General features: G+C 34.6%; 3 protein-coding genes across 3 annotated transcripts in view; 2 read left to right on the top strand and 1 right to left on the bottom strand.

The window, feature by feature from the left end:
- LOC126701703 (uncharacterized) overlaps nucleotides 1-20,076 on the bottom strand; it is an 87,525-nt gene that overhangs the window by 22,494 nt on the left and 44,955 nt on the right. The gene's annotated exons all lie outside the window — the stretch shown is intronic.
- LOC126701705 (protein FAR-RED IMPAIRED RESPONSE 1-like) lies at nucleotides 7,066-9,687 on the top strand. Its single transcript, XM_050400014.1, has 3 exons — nucleotides 7,066-7,419; nucleotides 7,951-8,010; nucleotides 8,124-9,687. Exon 3 carries the CDS (start codon nucleotides 8,128-8,130, stop codon nucleotides 9,685-9,687), a length of 1,560 nt encoding a protein of 519 aa, XP_050255971.1. The 5' UTR covers nucleotides 7,066-7,419; nucleotides 7,951-8,010; nucleotides 8,124-8,127.
- On the top strand, nucleotides 9,895-11,638 carry LOC126701706 (uncharacterized). The gene is made up of 5 exons (XM_050400015.1): nucleotides 9,895-10,186; nucleotides 10,332-10,510; nucleotides 10,623-10,709; nucleotides 10,801-11,016; nucleotides 11,330-11,638. Exons 1-5 carry the CDS (start codon nucleotides 9,895-9,897, stop codon nucleotides 11,462-11,464), a joined length of 909 nt encoding a protein of 302 aa, XP_050255972.1. The 3' UTR covers nucleotides 11,465-11,638.

Here is a 20,076-nt window from a genome sequence, read left to right as displayed (position 1 = left end):
TTGCATGGTCCTCGAACTCAAGCCTATGGGGAAACCAAGTACACAAAAGAAAAACCATAAGTTTTGGACAGAACCAAGGCCTCGCATGGTCCTCGGACTCAAGCCTATGGGGAAACCAAGTACACAGAAGAAAAAACATAAGTTTTGGACAGAACCAAGGCCTTGCACGGTCCTCGGGCTCAAGCCTATGGGGAAACTAAGTACACAAAAGCACAATCGGAGTTCCCTACTTCCCAGTCGACTGCTCGGATGGATTATTTAGAGATTATCGGTCTGGGACGATATTCACGCGCTTATCACAGAATATTCAATTGTTACCCCAGTTAGTTTCCTAAGTTTGATTTACAATGAATTATCGACATAATGTCTGGTAGTATTGGTAAATTAGAATTAGTTAGATTATGTTTTAAGGTATCTTGCTCTAAAATATTCTTGAAGAAACACACACATGGAGCACACCCATTCACAAAGTAGTGTTGCCAATAGATCAGTACTCAAAACATGTAAATAAATTTCTATTTTTACTAAAACAAAGAAGTAGTATAGCGTACAATGAAAAGCTGGAATCAACTTATGTCAGAGCTCACTACATAATCGAGTAGGAAGATACAAAAAATAAAATAAAGCCGAGGAGCAGTACAGACGAGAGGTTGGCTACTAAAGCTAACCACATAATCAAAAGGAAAGATACAAGAGAATAAAACAAAGCCGAGGAGGTGGCACAGAAGAGAAGTTGGCTACTGCTTCAAGACCTCGTTCTTCCTCAGTGCTTTTACATGCCCATAACTCAGGCAGCAAAAGAACCCAGCCTGGGGCCCGCAACCTCGAAGAAAAGGTGCAGAGAGAACCCAACTTGAGCCTGACACTGCTGAAGGAAAGGTGCAGGGAGCTGGAAGTTGAGGGGCTTTCTCTAAATATTTGCCTGCCACAAGGCAGAGGCGCTGATGGCGGAGAATCTTTCTTCTGACACACCAAAATTCTGGCATGAACAGAACCTGCTTCGGATTTTGACTAAAAGAGGGAAAGACACCCTTTCCCCTCGGTCGAAATGGAATACTCTCTTGAACTTATGCTTCCTGTGCCCATACCTCTCTATTTTGAGTCTCAGGAGGACACGGCGCTTCTGTGGTGGAGAGAGTTCGTTCTTCCCAACCCTCGCCTCAAACATGTTATGCTAAGGGAGGATAGCACTGAGTACAGGAGCTGTGATTTAGGAGGAAGCTGAGGGAGTTGTGTGTAGGTAAAGCAATTGTCTCTCCCATTTATTTAAGGGAATAAGGTGGTGGCATTTACTTCACGCAGCATCCCAAGGGACGCTACAGACAAAATGGTTCTGACTCAATTTCCAACGTCAACTGCAACCACAAGATTAAAGAAGCCTCGTAAAGGCGCACCTCGAACATTGGGACGTCAGAGAGTACCGCGTGGCCAAAGGCTGCAAAGATACCTCTTAATTCGTGGGTCTAGTGAATTCGCGGCCCAGGCCCGTTCTGCATGAGGGCCCAGGGACTATGACCCACGCTGAGACATAGCCGTTGCCGAGGACAACCCCTGCTCGGCACCTCGTGAAATACCTGAAGAAAGGGAGAATCTGAACTTAAAAAAGTTTTGGACAGAACCTAGGACTTGCATGGTCCTCGGACTCAAGTCTATGGGGAAACCAAGTACACAAAAGAAAAAACATAAGTTTTGGACAGAACCTAGGACTTGCATGGTCCTCGGACTCAAGCCTATGGGGAAACCAAGTACACAAAAGAAAAAACACAAGTTTTAGACAGAACCCAGGCGTTGCGAAGTCCTCGGACTCAAGCCTTTTGGGAAATCAACTACTCGGATGGGGAAGGTTCTCGGCTCAAATACTGAAAAAGGTTAAGGCCAGTGTGTTAAGAAGATGGCGAAACGACCTGATGTTCATTAGCTTAAGGAAACTGTTCATTTGGAGGGTGACATGTCCTCAGATAGTTACTTCCTACACCGTATCGAGCACTTAGTCCTCATCTCGGCTAATTTTAAGGTGAGTCTCGTTCCTCACTGGTCGGCATTGCTATGTCGAATAATTTTATTAAAGTTATGGTGACATCTTTTTATTAGCAAATATTTTAGCCTTAGTTGTCATTGATTCAAATGCTATATTATTGTGCCGAGCAGCGTTTGTAAACTTATAAAAACATAAAAACAGAACATGCGAAATAAAGTAACAGCAACTTTTATTAATATGAAAAATTATTACAATGTACAAAGAGGGGCTTAAACAAGCCTATACAAAAGATGAACTGCCGAAGCAACTATAACATCTGCAATGCAGATAAGTAAACAGTCAGGTGTCTTTTAAACTCGTCTTCAAAGTCTCTCCAATCTCTGCCTCAGTATTGCTCATATAGAGAGAAGGACCTTCTTAAGAAAAAGATGAAGGAGAAGGAAGAAGAATTTGAAGGAGAAGGAAGAAGAGGAAGATGGAGGAGATGAATGAGGAAGATGGAGGACATGAATAAAAGAAGGAGGAGAAGAAGAGGGAAGAAATGAAAAGAAAGAGAAAGGAGCAAAAGAGGGAGAAAGAAAAGCACCAGGATGGAGCTGGTGGTGGAAAGAAGAAGAAAGAGAAGCAAAGGGTGGCGCCAGTGAACGAAGAGAGGAAGAAGCAGGGGCATTTAGTTCCTGCCTCAGTCCTGACTCTTAGCACACTAGTGCCATGTTAGATATGCTCATGAGAGAGCAGGTGGTGGTGATAATGGATGTCTTTGACTCAATCACGCCGAAATTGAGATGTGACGAGTCCCTGCTTCGGATTTTGGCTAAAAGGAAGGGGAGACAAATCTTGAGTCTTAGCCACCCTTGCCCCGACCGAGCCATCTCGAGCTTTATTAGGACATGGTGTTTTTGGGAATGGAACGGTTTCTTCATGGCTCACTACTATGGTGAACGTATTATTGGATAAGGTATAACCAGAGGGGATAAGTGAACTCTGAGAGAAATCTGAGGGATTCAGGTATGAAAGAATCAGCTTTTGTCTTCTCTCTTTATATAGGGGACGAAGAAGAGGGTACATAATACGTTCAGATCCCCAGGGAAATCTGCAAATAAGAATACGCCGTTTCGTTCTCCCACGTCATCAATAACCGTTAGATCTGGGAGGTCTCGTAAAGGGGGGATATTAAAGACGCGCTTTGGATAACCAAACGGTATAAGGGCATCGTGCGTAAATTAAGGGGAACATCTCGTAGACCGGTACATTCCCTAGGCAGGTGAAGAGTCGCCCGCGTCAGTCAAGGGCTGAAACAAATGAGCCATAATAAAGGCTCGGTATTACCAAAACCCACCTTTCCAACCAAGATGTTGGACAGCAGGGTTTTGAGGGGCTATTGTGGGGCCCAATAATTTATGGGCCAGACCCACTTGCTCATGGAGAGTCCACAGATCCAAACCGAAAAAGGTTATGGCCCAAAGCTCAAAAATATAAGGCCAAAGATGGCCCAAAGATGCAGCCGAGGACAGTTTAGTCCTCGGCCGATCCAAAGTTCCCTTAAGAAGAGAGGTAAAAAAGAGGTAAAGGAAAATTGGTAAGAAGATCTAAAATATCTTGGGTAAGTTACCCTTACTACCCTCTCCAGATAAGACTCTGCACCTAACAGAGCCAGATTCTCAGGCTTTATCAAACCATCCCCAACAATTCCGGGATTAGACTGACGGGACAAATAACAGTCCTGATAAAGTTGACCCTACACGTGGACGAGGGACAGCGAACGTAGGCTGGTATAAAAGAGAGGGTAAACTAATCAGAAAAGGAGGCCCATCTCACCTTCAGGAGAAAAACTCCAGGGATGAGAATGCCCGAACAATGTGCGCACACCACCACGAAAAACCCACCGTCGGGTAACCGGAGTAAGACATTAGTGCTCCTCGGACCTAATACGAGGAGTCCAATCTCTCAGGTTACGAAGTTGTAGGGCTTGGGTATCTAGACTGAAGCCCTTTTTTTATCTGAGTTCCCCTAAAGTCCGATTTGGACCAACGCCCTGTGACCAAACGCTAGCCTTTCAAGCCCACTCTCTACAAATATTATTGTGAGGGATCTTTCACGTGCGAGCCCAACGTCATTGTTGGGCCGTTTAAGAATCGTGTCCCTACATTAGGAGTTCTCTTAATTTTTATTTTTTATTTTTAAATTGGGGGTGTTTTATTTTTATTAAGATGAAAAAGGAATAAAAAATGCTAAATTTTAGGGAATAAATAGAACGTGAAGGAAAAAAAATCCTAAATTTTAGGAGTTCCCATTTTAAATTCAAAATCAAAAATTTTCATTTGAAATTTATGACCCTATTTCAAAGAGGTTACATTTTATTAATGAGGGTATTTTTGAACCATATAAAAGTCTAGTTTAAAAAGGGAATCCTATTATAGATAGTACTAAGAATCATCACACGCGCTCTGTTCGTGTAATAATGTTCTTTTTTACTTATTTTTGTTTTTGTTTTGTTTTGTTTTTTATTTTTTTATTTTTGTTTGTTTGTTTAGTGTTATAATACATAAAAGTGATGTATAAATAACTGTGTGTATTTATTATTTTTGTTAAGAAGGAGGTAAGGTAACGTTAAATAATGTTTAAGAATGAAATAGAAAACCGTAAGAAGTTGAAATCTAATGGGACATTTGAATTTATAGATTGGGGTAAGAATTGTGATAAGTAAAAACGTTTTAGATTTGAATCAAAAAAAGAAAAAGAAAAAAAAAAAAGATGACCTGTGTTAGTATGGATGGATGAGGATTTATGATAACTATATAGAATTTAGATAACAAAAATTTAGGAATTTTTAAGAATTTTTTTTTAAAAAAAAACCATAGAAATTTTGGGATAAGAATGGATAGTTTTACATGAGGTAGTGGGTTTTTTTTTTTTGGAAGAAGTAGTTTTGTATTGTTTTTATAAAGATAATTGAAGTATTTGAATTTAAATAGATAACAAATATAGATAAACATTTGAATACAAATAAGTGGTGAGAATAACCTTTTTTTTTTTTTTTTTTTTTTTTTTTTCCTTTTGTACGTGAGTTAGTACTATTGTTTTAACCTTTTTGCTTTTTTGTAGAAAAAAAAAATTAAACTAAAGGGTGTGTTATTTTAGAATTTGTATGAGGATAATTTGGTACGCCAAAAATTGAAAAAGAAATAGGAGAATTCTCTTATTAATAGTATAGATTATAGACTAGCCTCACCACTTGTGCTTTGTTAGTGCAATGAGCCTTTTTTTTTCTTCGTTTAGTGTAATTATTTTCCAATCATTCAATTTAAGATTTATGCATTTATTCAATAATATTATGCATTTGCAAACTACTAATATAAATATATATATATATATATATATATATATGTAGAGAGAGAAAGAAATAGGAGAATTCTCTTATTAATAGTATAGATTATAGACTAGCCTCACCACTTGTGCTTTGTTAGTGCAATGAGCCTTTTTTTTTCTTCGTTTAGTGTAATTATTTTCCAATCATTCAATTTAAGATTTATGCATTTATTCAATAATATTATGCATTTGCAAACTACTAATATAAATATATATATATATATATATATATGTAGAGAGAGAATCCATAAACACATTCACATATGAATATATGGTTTTAACCATGGTTGTCAAAATCCCGATTTAGATCCTATGATCCTACGATTTTACGATTCTGATGATCCCAAATAACTTTGGTTTCTTGTAATCTTTTTTAACTTGACAGAAGGCCCAGTTACCCAAATGAAAAATAAAATCTCAATAGACAAAGTTTTTCCACTCTAATGTAGACAGAGCGTCAGTTGGACCTAAAAAAAAAAAATCTCAATAGATTGTCACATTTTGAGGTTTTTGGCCTCTTTAAATGATGTTTACAAATGAGTATACTAATGTACAGTAATTATATTAATGAATGTATAATTTATGTGATTATTTAACATACCAATGTGTATTTTTTGATTTTTTTTTCTTAAATAATGTAGGATCTTATGATCCACGATCTAATCTTAAGATTTATGATATCACTTACCTCTCACGATTCTACATAGGATCCCGATTTTGACAACTTTGGTTTCAACACTATTTTCAAGGCTCATTTTCAGAAACTAGATTTATGACACTTCTAAATATATTAATAGTTTACAAATGTATAATATTATTGGATAAACACCTAAACCTTTGATTGATTTGAAAGTAATGACACTTAAAAAAAAAAAAAAAACTCAGTGACTTTACAAAGCCTATATATATATATATAGACAGAGCTGAGAGAAAATCCAATTAGATTTCAATTGAAATCCAATTTTTCACCATGTGTCCATTTAAGTTTTTTATTTTTGTGGTAAATAAATTAGGGGCGGAGTCAGGGGGGGTTGAGGGGGGCAGTTGCCCCCCCTAGCCAGCTCAAAGAATACCTTTAGTTATTAAATATCCCTGCCTACTTTTTGTTTTTGAGTTTATTAAATGTTACTTTGTTTCTTTGGTCATAAAACAAAGCATAACTTCTAAGTGAACTATTGAGGAACCTTAAGTCCTCCCCTAGCATTTCTTGCATTGAAATTTTTTTAGTTTGCCCCTACTATATTATAATTTGAACATTTTATGGGAACACATTAACCAAAATAATAGAAATTCACATATATTACACTTAGTATCTATCTAACTACTAATAGTTTCATTCATAACTTGAGTTTTGGCTCTAACAAAAATTAAAAAAATAGATCACTCATGTTAGAAATATCTCAATAGATACAATATTATGAATAAGTTTTTTTTTTTTTTTGGGTATAATTACGTTAAATATCACTTAGTATTTAAATGAAGAGCTTTTAATTTTTCAAATTGGTCTCAAATATTATATATTCACATAAATTTGTGTAATTGCATATATCATATATAAATTTGCCCCCCCCCCCCCCCCCCCCCTCAACTCAAATCTTGGCTTCACCATTGAAATAAATTATTCAGTGCAAAAACTGAAAAGTCTAAAACCAATTAAATTTTATATATATATATATATATAGAGAAATGCTACGTCTACAACAATTCTACAACATTTTTACAACATTGCTTACCTGTCACTGCCAAGTCACAAAAGACAACTTAAATAATCTGACTTGGAAAACTTAAATAATCTGACTAGGAAAAGAACACAAAAAAAAATAAAAAGATTAAGAAAACAAAACTAACGATTAGATGAAATTCAGAACATAAGCAGATTTAGGGGTTTTGTAGAAAGAAGAATATTACTCTCACACACGGGAGGCGGAGGTGGAGGCGGAGACGGAGGCAAAGGGCAGAGGGCAGAGGCGGAGGCAGAGGGCAAAGGGCAGAGGGCAGAGGCGGAGGCAGAGACGCTCACTTTCTTCTCCCCACCGTCGCACATCGTCGAAAAATGGGATTACGACAGAGAAGTAATTTTCCTCTTTCTGTTTTGTATTTGTTTTGTGGGTTTCTGATGGGTGAAGTGTTAAGAATATGAATCCTAGTAAATCACCATTTGTTTTCAAACTAGACGAACACTATGGCAGGGAATGATTTTTTTTTTTTTTTTTTTAGAACCCATTTTACTGCTGCTTGGGTATTTTTGTTTCTTAGGATGCAAAATGGTGAAAATATTAAAGATTTCATCATTCATTTTCATTTTTTGACAGTAAAAGTTAGCCAAATGGGTCGAATTTCTGTAAAATTTTTTGGCTGTGATTATAACAAGTCTTCAATTTTTTAAAGTGCTATTAAGTCTTCAGTTGTGATTGTAATTTTGTTGTTTCTTGCTCTGTAACATTTCATTCTCATTGAAAGAAAGCTGGACTTCTCTACATTCACTAATTTAACCATCATACAGCATGGGAAACTTCTACATTTCTTGCGTTATATGCCCCCCATTTTTTGCGTTGTATCTGGTTATGAGAATCTATTGACTTATTTCATCTTGAGTGTTTCAGGTAATTGCTAAACTTGAAGATCCTGCTGTGAGTTAGTACTGTGCTTTACGCTTATTACAGGTAGAGACTAGTAGTTTTTTTTTTTTTTTTTTTTTTTTTTTTTTTTTTTAAATTTTAATTCCATTTTCATACTTTGTTTTAAAATACTGTGCATTATATAATGTATATTGCAGACACATGGAAGAAGAAATAACTAGTGCTTCTAGGTTTGTAGAGTTGAATGAGCACAATAGTGATAATAAAATGAAGGATACGGTGGATCTGAAAAATAATGAGTTGAATGAAGATAGTGTTGAGAATGAAAAAGAGGAAACAAGAAAGGTAGAAGATAAAGTGGAGGATCCTTGTGTAGGAATGTTGTTTGGTTCCATTGACAATATCATGGAGTATTTTACAGGGTATGGTAATAAAAAGGGTTTTGTAGTGGTTAAAAGAACATCTAGAAAGGGACATAATGGGGAGGTGGAGTCTTTGACTATAGCTTGTAATCGTGCTGGAAAGCAACAGATTAAAGCTAGCAACTCACTTAAAGCGCAGCCACAATCGAAAACAGGTTGCAAAGCTCATTTTAATATGATTCGATGCTTAGATGGGTGGATATTGAAATCCATGGAACTTGACCATAACCATGGATTAAGTCCAAGCAAAACCCGATTTTATAAATGCAACAGAGTATTAAAACCACATGTGAAAAGACAACTTGAGTTGAATGCCAAAGCTGGTATTAAAATGAACAAGAGTTTCAATTCATTGGTGGTTGAGGCAGGGGGGCATGAAAACTTGCCATTTCTAGAGAAAGATTGTAGAAACCACATGGATAAAGTCAAGCGTTTGGAGCTCGGGGAAGGAGATGCTGTAGCAATGAATAAGTACTTTTTAAAAATGCAAGCTGACAATTCAAATTTCTTTTACACGATGGATTTTACTGAAGATGGTCGATTAAAGAATGTATTTTGGGCAGACGCAAGAAGTAGGGAAGCATTTAAAGAGTTTGGTGATGTGGTTACATTTGACACAACGTACTTGGTTAACAAATACAACATGCCATTTGCTCCTTTTGTTGGGGTAAACCATCATGGACAATCGATATTGCTAGGATGTGGATTGATTTCAGGTGAAGATACAGATACATTTAGATGGCTATTTGAGTCTTGGCTTACATGTATGTCTGGAGTTCCTCCTAGTGCAATAATTACAGATCAAGACAAGGCCATGAAAAAAGCAATACAGATTGTTTTTCCAAAAGCACGACACCGATGGTGCTTGTGGCATATCTTGAAAAAGTTGCCTGAAAAATTTAAAGGATATAGAGAATATAAATCAATCAAATTTTGTTTGAAAAATGTTGTTTATGATTCCTTAACAAAAGAGGAATTTGAAGAAAGGTGGGGTAGGTTCATTGAAAAATATCATCTTGAAAGCCATGAATGGTTACTTGAGTTGTATAATGAAAGGTATTATTGGGTGCCTGCCTTTGTGAAGGATACATTCTGGGCAGGAATGTCAACCACACAGCGGAGTGAAAGCATAAATGCATTCTTTGATGGGTATGTACATCATCAAACAACCTTGAAAGAATTTGTAGAACAATATGATAAGGCTTTGGCAAAAAATGTGGTAAATGAAAATACTGAAGATTTCAATTCATTTCAATCATCCATACCATGTTTTACTCATTATACTATGGAGAAACAATTTCAAAGTGTTTACACAACATCAAAATACAAAGAGTTTTGAAAAGCGTTGCTAGGGAAGGTTTGTTGTAATTTTTCTTCATGTAAGGAAGATGGTGTCATTTCAGAATACGAAATACGTGAAGATGCAGCATTTGGAGAAAATTCCCAGCATGCAACCTTCCTTGTTTATTTTAACAAGGATACCAATGAAGTAAATTGTAATTGTCGGTTTTTTGAATTTAGGGGAATATTGTGTAGGCATCAAATTATGGTGCTCTTTCACATGAAGATTGATCAGGTACCAAACAAGTACATCTTAAAAAGATGGTGCAAAAATATTAAGAGGAGCCACACCAAAGTTCGCATCAACTATGACAATCGGCTTGTCAAACCTGAAACACAACGCTTTGATAAAATGTACAAAGCCTTCAATGAGGTTGTAGACTTGGCAATAGATTCTGAAGATAAGTGTGAGAAGGTGGTGGCACGAATTCTTGAATTAAAAGGAGAGTTCAAACAAGAAAAACTTGTTTGTGGAAGTAATGAACCCATTTCTACAGGTATTCATTGTTTGTTGATTTCTTTTTTTTCTTTTTTTTTTGTCTTATCATTTTATTTTGCATCATTTTTGTGCCTACTTATGTTTTAGGATTGCATTTTTCTATTAATAAATTTATTTACTTAATCAAAATAAAATGTCTATAGGTATTCCTACAGATTCAACCTCATGTGGAGATGATCTTGCAATTTCTAAAGAGACTAAAAACATACTTGATCCAGTAGTGGTTAGACAAAAGGGACGACCACCATCTAAAAGGAAGCAGTCAATAGTTGAGAAAGTTGTTAGAAAAAAGGAGGAAAGGAAAAAGAAAAAGAAAACCAAAGTAAGTGAGAGAAATGAATTCAAGAAAAAGAAGGTTTTAGTATATTTCTTGTTGATTTTAAATTAATAATTGTTTATGGTATTTACTAGCTATTATTGTTTACATTTTGTAGATGGCTACTAAGGTTGAGAATGTGTCTTGTACAACCCCTACTATGGGATTGAGGGTGCTTGGAGTACAAAAGAGTTTTAACTTAAATGTTGGAATCTTTATTTTGTATCACAAGGAAATTAAGATTTATTTGGTTTAATCGTTTAAGTATATTGAATTTTATATTGTACATAATGCAGGAGTTGGAACTGCAACAATCACAACAGATTGGTAAAGAGAGTTATGAAGAATCCATCATGTGGCCAAACATTAATTGCCCTCCTAATATCATCGGGATGAGTCCATATTATGGGCTGCCAAATATGCTACAAGGAGGAAACTCGCCATTTCAGTCAAGTATGATAAGACAAGTGGTTGGAATGCAACCATTTAGTTACCATGAAAACACATCTCAGGCATGTATTTATTTACTTTGCTATTCTTATGTGTTTCTGATTTTTTTCTTTTTTCTTTTTTTCTTTTAGGGTTAACTGTTTGTCTACCTACACCTAATTTCTAAATATTGTAGTGTTCTCTTTACATTTAAAGAACTCATGAGACTCAATTTGAATTGTAATTTATCATGTTGTAAAGCATGGTATTACTGAGAATAATATTCTTTTTAATATGCAGTTGAATTTAAATAGATTAGGCATTTTTTTTTCTTTATTCAATTGCTTCTCATATATGTAATTTTATTAAACTAAATGTTTTCATTTTGTTTTTTAGGATGATTCTCCACTCCAGAAGGCATGTTATGATTTGTCAAATGAGCATCCAAGCAATTCTATTGGGAAGTTTGGTACCAATGATGTGACAAAAGTTGGAAATCCAAAATTACACGAAGATGGCAGGGGCAATTAGTTTGTTTATGATATATAGGGTCATAAGATTAGTTTAAACATGGAAACTTGACGGTTAATATTTTTGTCTCATAATGTAGCCCATTGGGCAACCTTTTGTAATAAGGTAGGAACCTTCTCTAACTCTAAAACATTAATGTAAAAGTTCTTTTTAAATGCAAATCATTTTTTATCATCATCTGTTTGTACATAATTTCTTTCTCCTTTGCTAACATAAGTTGGCTAATATTAAGAAGCAATAAGTCTGTTACAAGATAATCTCTCTTTATTGAGGTGCAAAGATGATCCACCATAGGGGGCATATTTTGAAACCAAACAAAAGCATCATGGCTATTATTGCCCATCTTTGACAATAGTTGTGGTAGTTAGTTATCATAGAAATTATATATATCATATCACAACAAAGGAAAAAAGAAAAAAACAAAAACAATCTTCAAGAACTTTATTAACCACAACTGGTTTTACAATATCCACTTAATATTATAACAACTAATTAACAAAAAAAATCTAATAGACTAATTCTATGACTAATATAGACTCTTGTTACAAAGAAACGGTAAGTATACAACACAATAGGTGACCAAAATATACATCAACACCCAAAATAAACAAATACATCAAATGATTGCAAATAGCAGTTTTGGCTGCATTGCATTCCAATTTCCAAAGCCAACACTTGAGCATCTATGCTTTATGATATCCACTAGAGGAAGTACATCTTGAACAAAACCCCACTTGAATTGGTGCTAATAGTAGCAACATTGCCTTCCAAAGCCAAAATTTGAGCTTCCATGCTTTAAGAGATCTACAAAAGGAAGTACATTTTAGACAGCACCATAATAGAATTTCTTCACACTCTAACCAATATTTTCCAACTAGTTTCCAACATATCTAACTGTACCATGTGCAACTAGTTTCCAACATATCTAAGTAGACCTAAAATATTTTGAGTCTACTGCTACATTTATTAAGCTTAAATTATTACAATCATTTGAACCTTTTTAGGATTCAAAGAAATAGCTTCACTCTCAAAGTAAATCCAGAGAAAAACTGTTTCTTTGCATCATATAGTATAAAAATATAAAACCAAGAAATTGTTTTCTAGAAAATGAGTCATGTTTAGGAAAACATTATTAGCTGAAACAGGGCATAGAAACATCTTGAACCTGACTGATGCTGCATAAGCACCCTGTAGATGCAAGGATAAGTAGACAAACTAACTTCAACTAATGATGAGCAACAAATAGATTTATATAGAAAACTTCAAGATGATTCGATGAACTTCAACACATCATGCTTCGATATCTAAAATATTTTTGTAAGTCCCAAAAAATATCTAGGGATTGGTTGAAAACATTCCAAGTTTGGTATGGCACTTAACAGATGGGGCAAAAGTAATACACAAATCCTACATAAGCATACAATTATTCAATAACAAATATTAACGGCTCATGATTTAGGTGCAATGTCAGACACAAAAATCACACTAACCATGGTTCTAGAACTAGATAGGCTAAACCCAAAGAGAATTTAGCAGTAAAATGTAAGTGTAACCGATTTAATAGGTGAAACACTAGGCACTGCACAAGCTGTGCACCAGCTACCAACAATCAATGGTTAAAAGAAAACACAATCGATAACATTTAAGAGATCCATGGTTATGGTCAAGTTCCATGGATTTCAATATCCACCCATCTAAGCATCGAATCATATTAAAATGAGCTTTGCAACCTATTTTCGATTGTGGCTGCGCTTTAAGTGAGTTGCTAGCTTTAATCTGTTGCTTTCCAGCACGATTACAAGCTATAGTCAAAGACTCCACCTCCCCATTATGTCCCTTTCTAGATGTTCTTTTAACCACTGCAAAACCCTTTTTATTACCATACCTTGTAAAATATTCCATGATATTGTCAATGGAACCAAACAACATTCCTACACAAGGATCCTCCACTTTATCTTCTACCTTTCTTGTTTCCTCTTTTTCATTCTCAACACTATCTTCATTCAACTCATTATTTTTCAGATCCACCGTATCCTTCATTTTATTATCACTATTGTGCTCATTCAACTCTACAAACCTAGAAGCACTAGTTATTTCTTCTTCCATGTGTCTGCAATATACATTATATAATGCACAGTATTTTAAAACAAAGTATGAAAATGGAATTAAAATTTAAAAAAAAAAAAAAAAAAAAAACTACTAGTCTCTACCTGTAATAAGCGTAAAGCACAGTACTAACTCACAGCAGGATCTTCAAGTTTAGCAATTACCTGAAACACTCAAGATGAAATAAGTCAATAGATTCTCATAACCAGATACAACGCAAAAAATGGGGGGCATATAACGCAAGAAATGTAGAAGTTTCCCATGCTGTATGATGGTTAAATTAGTGAATGTAGAGAAGTCCAGCTTTCTTTCAATGAGAATGAAATGTTACAGAGCAAGAAACAACAAAATTACAATCACAACTGAAGACTTAATAGCACTTTAAAAAACTGAAGACTTGTTATAATCACAGCCAGAAAATTTTACAGAAATTCGACCCATTTGGCTAACTTTTACTGTCAAAAAATGAAAATGAATGATGAAATCTTTAATATTTTCACCATTTTGCATCCTAAGAAACAAAAATACCCAAGCAGCAATAAAATGGGTTCTAAAAAAAAAAAAAAAAAATCATTCCCTGCCATAGTGTTCGTCTAGTTTGAAAACAAATGGTGATTTACTAGGATTCATATTCTTAACACTTCACCCATCAGAAACCCACAAAACAAATACAAAACAGAAAGAGGAAAATTAGAGCCTGTTTGGGTAAGGTGTTTCCGTAACTCAATTCTCAGTTTCCATAACTCATAACTCAAAAATGGTGGGACCCATAGCAAAAAGGTTGTTTGGCCAAACGATAACTCTGTTTCCATAACTCTGTTTCCATCACTCAATGCTCTGATTTTTGAGTTATGAGTTATGGAAACTGAAAACAACAAAAGGCTGTTTTCAGTTTCCATAACTCATAACTCAATGGCATTTCCGTAAATAAACACACATGAGGGACCCACAGCCGCAACTTTTGACTTTTTTTTTTTTTTTTTTTTTTTTTTTTTTTTTTTCCTTTTTCTTTTTTTTTTTTTTTTTCTGGGTTGGCGTTGGCTGTTTGTTTTGTTTGTCTTTTTTTTTTTTTTTTTTTTTTTTTCTTTTCTGGGTTGGCTTTGGCTTTTTTTTTTTTTTTTTTTTTTTTTTTCCTTTTTCTTTTTCTTTTCTTTTCTGGGTTGGCGTTGGCTGTTTGTTTTGTTTGTCTTTTTTTTTTTTTTTTTTTTATTTTCTGGGTTGGCGTTGGCCTTTTTTTTTTTTTTTTTAAGTACCTAGACTCACCAAACTTAGTGAGAAAAAAAAAAAAAACCCAGACCGAACAGCCAACCCAGGAGGGAAAAAAAAAAAAAAAGAAGCTGCTAGTGAAAAAAAAAAAAAAAAAACACTGTACCGTGACAGGTGTGGGCCCTCCAAATAGTGTGAAAAATAGTGAGTGATGAAAACTGAGTGATGAAGGCAAACGGATGTGAAAAATTGAGTGATGAGTGATAAGTGATGAGTTATGAGTGATGAGTGATGAGTGATGAGTGATGGAAATTGAGTGATGGAAATTGAGTGATGAAAAATCCTTACCCAAACAGGCCCTTACTTCTCTGTCGTAATCCCATTTTTCGACGATGTGCGACGGCGGGGAGAAGAAAGTGAGCGTCTCTGCCTCCGCCTCTGCCCTCTGCCCTCTGCCTCCGCCTCCGCCCTCTGCCCTCTGCCCTCTGCCTCCGCCTCTGCCCTCTGCCCTTTGCCTCCGTCTTCGCCTCCGGTGTGTGAGAGTAATATTCTTCTTTCTACAAAACCCCTAAATCTGCTTATGTTCTGAATTTCATCTAATCGTTAGTTTTGTTTTCTTAATCTTTTTATTTTTTTTTGTGTTCTTTTCCTAGTCAGATTATTTAAGTTTTCCAAGTCAGATTATTTAAGTTGTCTTTTGTGACTTGGCAGTGACAGGTAAGCAATGTTGTAAAAATGTTGTAGAATTGTTGTAGACGTAGCATTTCTCATATATATATATAGAAATATATGGTTTAAAAAAGTGTAAACTAATATCATTATAATGCTAAAGGTAGCTTGCTTCCCAAGCCACCCACACGAGAAGCTAGTCGCTAGAAAGAAGTGATGAGGAAGCGAAGTTGTCTATGAAGCTTTGCTCCCCTCCTATACTCGTAATACTCGGCTCGTTGCTACCTTGATTCAAAAGGTAACTAAACCTCTTCTAAAACTTTTAACTGTACTTGTACATATGCATGGACTACACACTAGCTTTAACTTTTAATAACAACCAAGATTTACGATTTCACTTTTAATGTTAGACTTATATTATTTTAAATTGATGCATTCGATTATTTAAGCAAATGTGATGAGGCTAGACCGCTAGAGCGTATTTAAGGAAAATGGGCAAATGCCCTTTTCTCCCAAACTAAACAGCGTTTTGCCCCATTTTCCAAACTAATTAGGAAATGCCCATTTTTTGTAACTTGATTTGAGATAAATCGAGTTAAAAAAAAAAAAAAAAATTTCTAGAGCCCTATAGCGGCGTTTTTAAGGGCCTATAGTAACGTTTTAAGGACCTATAGTTGCGTTTTGTAACTCGACCTTCATGAAATCGAGTTATAGGCAATTTTTTAAATTTTTTTACCTATAACTTGATTTCATAGAGGTCGAGTTACAAAATGTCACTATAGGTCTTAAAAATGTCACTATAGGCTCCTCAAAAATGCCACTATAGGGCCTAACTTGATTTATCACAAATTGAGTTTTGAAAGAGGGGCATTTCCCTAATTAGTTTGGGAAATGGGACAAAGAGCTGTTATTATTTTTGCCCAAAAAGGGCATTTGGCAATTTTTTCCGCGTATTTAACAGTGATTCATCCCCATTGGAGCCTCATAACATATGATTATTACACTACAATAATGTAATCACATTGAGCCTCAGTCCTCGGAGACTACTTTTTTGATAAACTAAATATGTTTATAAACAACGTTGAATTCTGTAAACAATGTCGATATCTTCATAAGCAACAATCACATTTATCAATGTCATAAACAATGCTAATTATTACTTTGATTCATAAATAGCCTCAGTGTTTATTAAATAATCGCATTGTTGATTCAAAATCACGTGCAGGTTGTTTTTTTGTTAGTCAATTTGAAGTTAATTCATTTGTCTATTAATATTGTTTTCGCCATTCGCTCTTGTAACGTAAAAGGTGGCCAAACTTTCGTTATGGTCTAAGAATCCACTGGACATCTCAACATCGGGATTAAATACCCATATTTGACCGAAGTTCTATGGGAGTGCCATCGCATTTGCGAACTGCTGATAAAACCAAGAGTGTCATGAGGCTACTCATAAAAAATAAACACCAGAATAACAATGAAATATATGTTCGTGTGTAATTGTGTTTATTTTTTGCCAGACCCATAACACTCTTGATTATATTAGCTGTTCACAAATGCATAATATTAATAAATAAACGTGTAAATTTTGAATAAAAATAAATTAAATTATTACACTAAAGCAGGGGGAAAAAAAAAAAAAAAAAAACTCAGGCTATTTTTAATATAGGATTTAATTAATTAGGACAAACAGGTGAATTGGATTGAATCCAAAAACTGTCCCTCACGACCAACTGATCAATAGAAGCTAGGCCTGATGGGTTTCGTTTCAACGATCTAAAAATAAATTACCGCAAACGAGATTATAGAACTCAATTTGTGTGGCAGCTCATTGTGTGGGCAATGGCCTGGGATATCAGCATTAAAAATAGTTCGTCTTCAAACGGTAAAAGAATCAAAAAGTATCAGAAGCACCTTCAAATATGGTAAGAATTCCAACTACACATTTATGTATTCTACCATCAAACAGTAGACCATAGAAGAGTGGGCACAAAGCTCAAGGTCCTCAACGTGGGGACGAGGAGGATTATAATATTCATATACCGGCGGAGGACAAGAAGTTGGGTAACAGACAAATTTTTGCCCACCTTTGGCCATCACGTCCGAGGTGGCCGGGGATCATGGAAATTTCAAAACCATTGACACTGCTTACTCTTGTGAAAAATTAGCACTTGTCCATAATTTACGAATTATGCAATAAAATTTCTCTATTTAAAAAATATTTAGTAAAATGTTTTTATTTTTTAAACTCGATTTCAACAAAATCGAGTTATATATAAAACTCGATATCCTTAAAATTGAGTTATATGTATATTTTTAAGTGAAACTCGACATTCCTTAAAAATTTAAGTGGAAAAATATGCATAAAACTTGACATTGCTAATGTTAAGTTTCACCTATAATTCGATTTTGTTAAAATTGAATTTCGAAATTAGGGACATTTTGCTAAATACTTTCAAAACATAGCCATTTTGTTGCATAATTTGTAAATTAGAGACAAATGCCCATTTCCCCCCCCCCCCCCCCCCTACTCCATATATTTTTATCATTATCAATCAGGATATTGGTGCTAATCATGATTCTTCTTCTTCATCATCTTCAAGAGCACATGGCTGAAAAATGGGGCTCCCCATCTTTTTTTAATTATTTGTGAGTTTTGATTTGATAACTGTTGTGTCTGTGTATTCCATATTACGAAATTAGGGTTTTGAAATGAGGATATTTTGAGTTGGTTTAATTGGGTTTGATTGTTTAGACTGAAATGGGGGGTTTTCAATTTGATTATTTTTGAGATCATGGTTATGGTTATGGTTTGGGATTGGGTTTTGTTTTGTTTTTGCTTGCTTTGTTTTGTTTTGTTTTGTTTTTATATTAGATTACGGTTAAGTAGCATCCTAGCCTAGGTAGTTAAATTACTTTAGTCAAATCAATTTTTTCCATTCATTATCTAACTTTAGCAATTATTTGGACACAATACTAAAAGGTTAAAGACTAAACTATCATATTTGAAACGTTGGCAACTATTTTGATTTTTGACACATGCATCAAATATTAAGGACCAAAATGATAATTTACCCTTCAAAAGAAAAAGAAAAAATGAAGGGCATAAACCTTTGAAGGAAAAGGAAAGTGTCAATGAAATTTCTCATAGATTGGATTTGCAAATGAAAATCCATTAATGGTGAAACATCTCTTCGATTGGTCGGTGGTGGGTCTCCCTCTTCAATACTCAAAGTTGTCAGGTCAAGTTCACGTTGAACAAAAACTTGACCAGAATCGATTCGTGGACATCACTATACATAAGTGTTTTAAAAAATAACTAGCTAAAATACAAAAATAATAATAATTTTGTATTATAAAATAAAAAAGAAATTTTGTATAAATCAATGTGATTGTACTTAGGGACTTAAGTATTGAAGATGTGGTTTATTGGTCTCCCACTTGAATTTCTTTTTTAAAGAAAAAGTTGTTTCTTCATCGTAAGATGCAAACACAAGATTTTTTTTTTTTGGGTAATATAAACACAAAAAGTTGGATTAACCGACATAGGAAAGATGTAATTCATTGACCTCCCATGTTCCTATTTTTTTATGGAGGCACTAATTAAATGGTAAAATATTTGAGCAAATAGTTATATTAAATAATAAAAATTATCTTCATATGACTTCTGCTTGATAAAGGCGGAATCGAGGGGAGCTGTGCCCCGAACCCTTAACGTACCCTACATCTTGAAATTGATAAAGTGAATTTTATAGTTAAAGATTTCAAGACTTTGACAGTGTACAAGAATTAAATTATTTAAACTTTTGAATAATGTACTACTTATTAATTATTAAATAAGCATTACATTTAAATTTATAATATTTCACCTGGAGCAGTGAAAATTCATGCTTAACCTCGTATTTTAGTTCCCCCTCTTATGACCTACCCACTACCAAACAAATCAAATAATCCGATCATTCATGTCTTTTTAGATCGTGGTCTTTGACCGTGTCAACCTGCTTTCCCATGTACTTTATCTCAGCATCGTGAGCTGTGAATATTCCCCTATAGTGTAGGGCTGTGCTCATGAACTTTAAAATTTGTAACATTTAATTTTACCATAGAATGGATCTATAATCTATTTCAAATAAGAGATGATCCTAAGGCTTTTTTTGGTTGGGGTGAAAAATAGAAAATAAGTAATGGGTGTGTTTGGCTGGGAGGGAAGAGGGGAGAGAAAATAGTAGAACCTGACAGTTTTCTCTTTAAACCAACCAAAACAAATCCCCCTAAATTGAAGAGAAAAGAAGAGGAGAAAAATGAGTGGTGTATGAAATGACACGTATATTTGTTACTTATTTTCTACTGTGTGATCTATGGCTCTGTGCCTCTTTTGAGATTTTTTCTTCCTCATTTTTTTTTCTCATTTTTTGTCTAATTACTTATTACTTTATTAGTCATAAGTGTATGTTTGATAAGTGTATGTTGGAACAAATAAGTATATGTTTGATAACAGTTTATCTAGTTTTAAGTGTATTAATGTATATTTGTACTTCGAAAAAGTGAGGTTTTAAAAAACTATACATTAACTTTAAAAGCTAAAAGGTGAGGTTGTAAGCTCAAGCCAAACACACACTAAATATGAATAAGAC

Source organism: Quercus robur, chromosome 10, assembly GCF_932294415.1.
Source record: "Quercus robur chromosome 10, dhQueRobu3.1, whole genome shotgun sequence".
NCBI lineage: Eukaryota > Viridiplantae > Streptophyta > Magnoliopsida > Fagales > Fagaceae > Quercus > Quercus robur.
The sequence above is the reverse complement of the archived record's forward strand: the minus strand, read 5'-3'. Positions and strand labels throughout refer to the sequence as shown.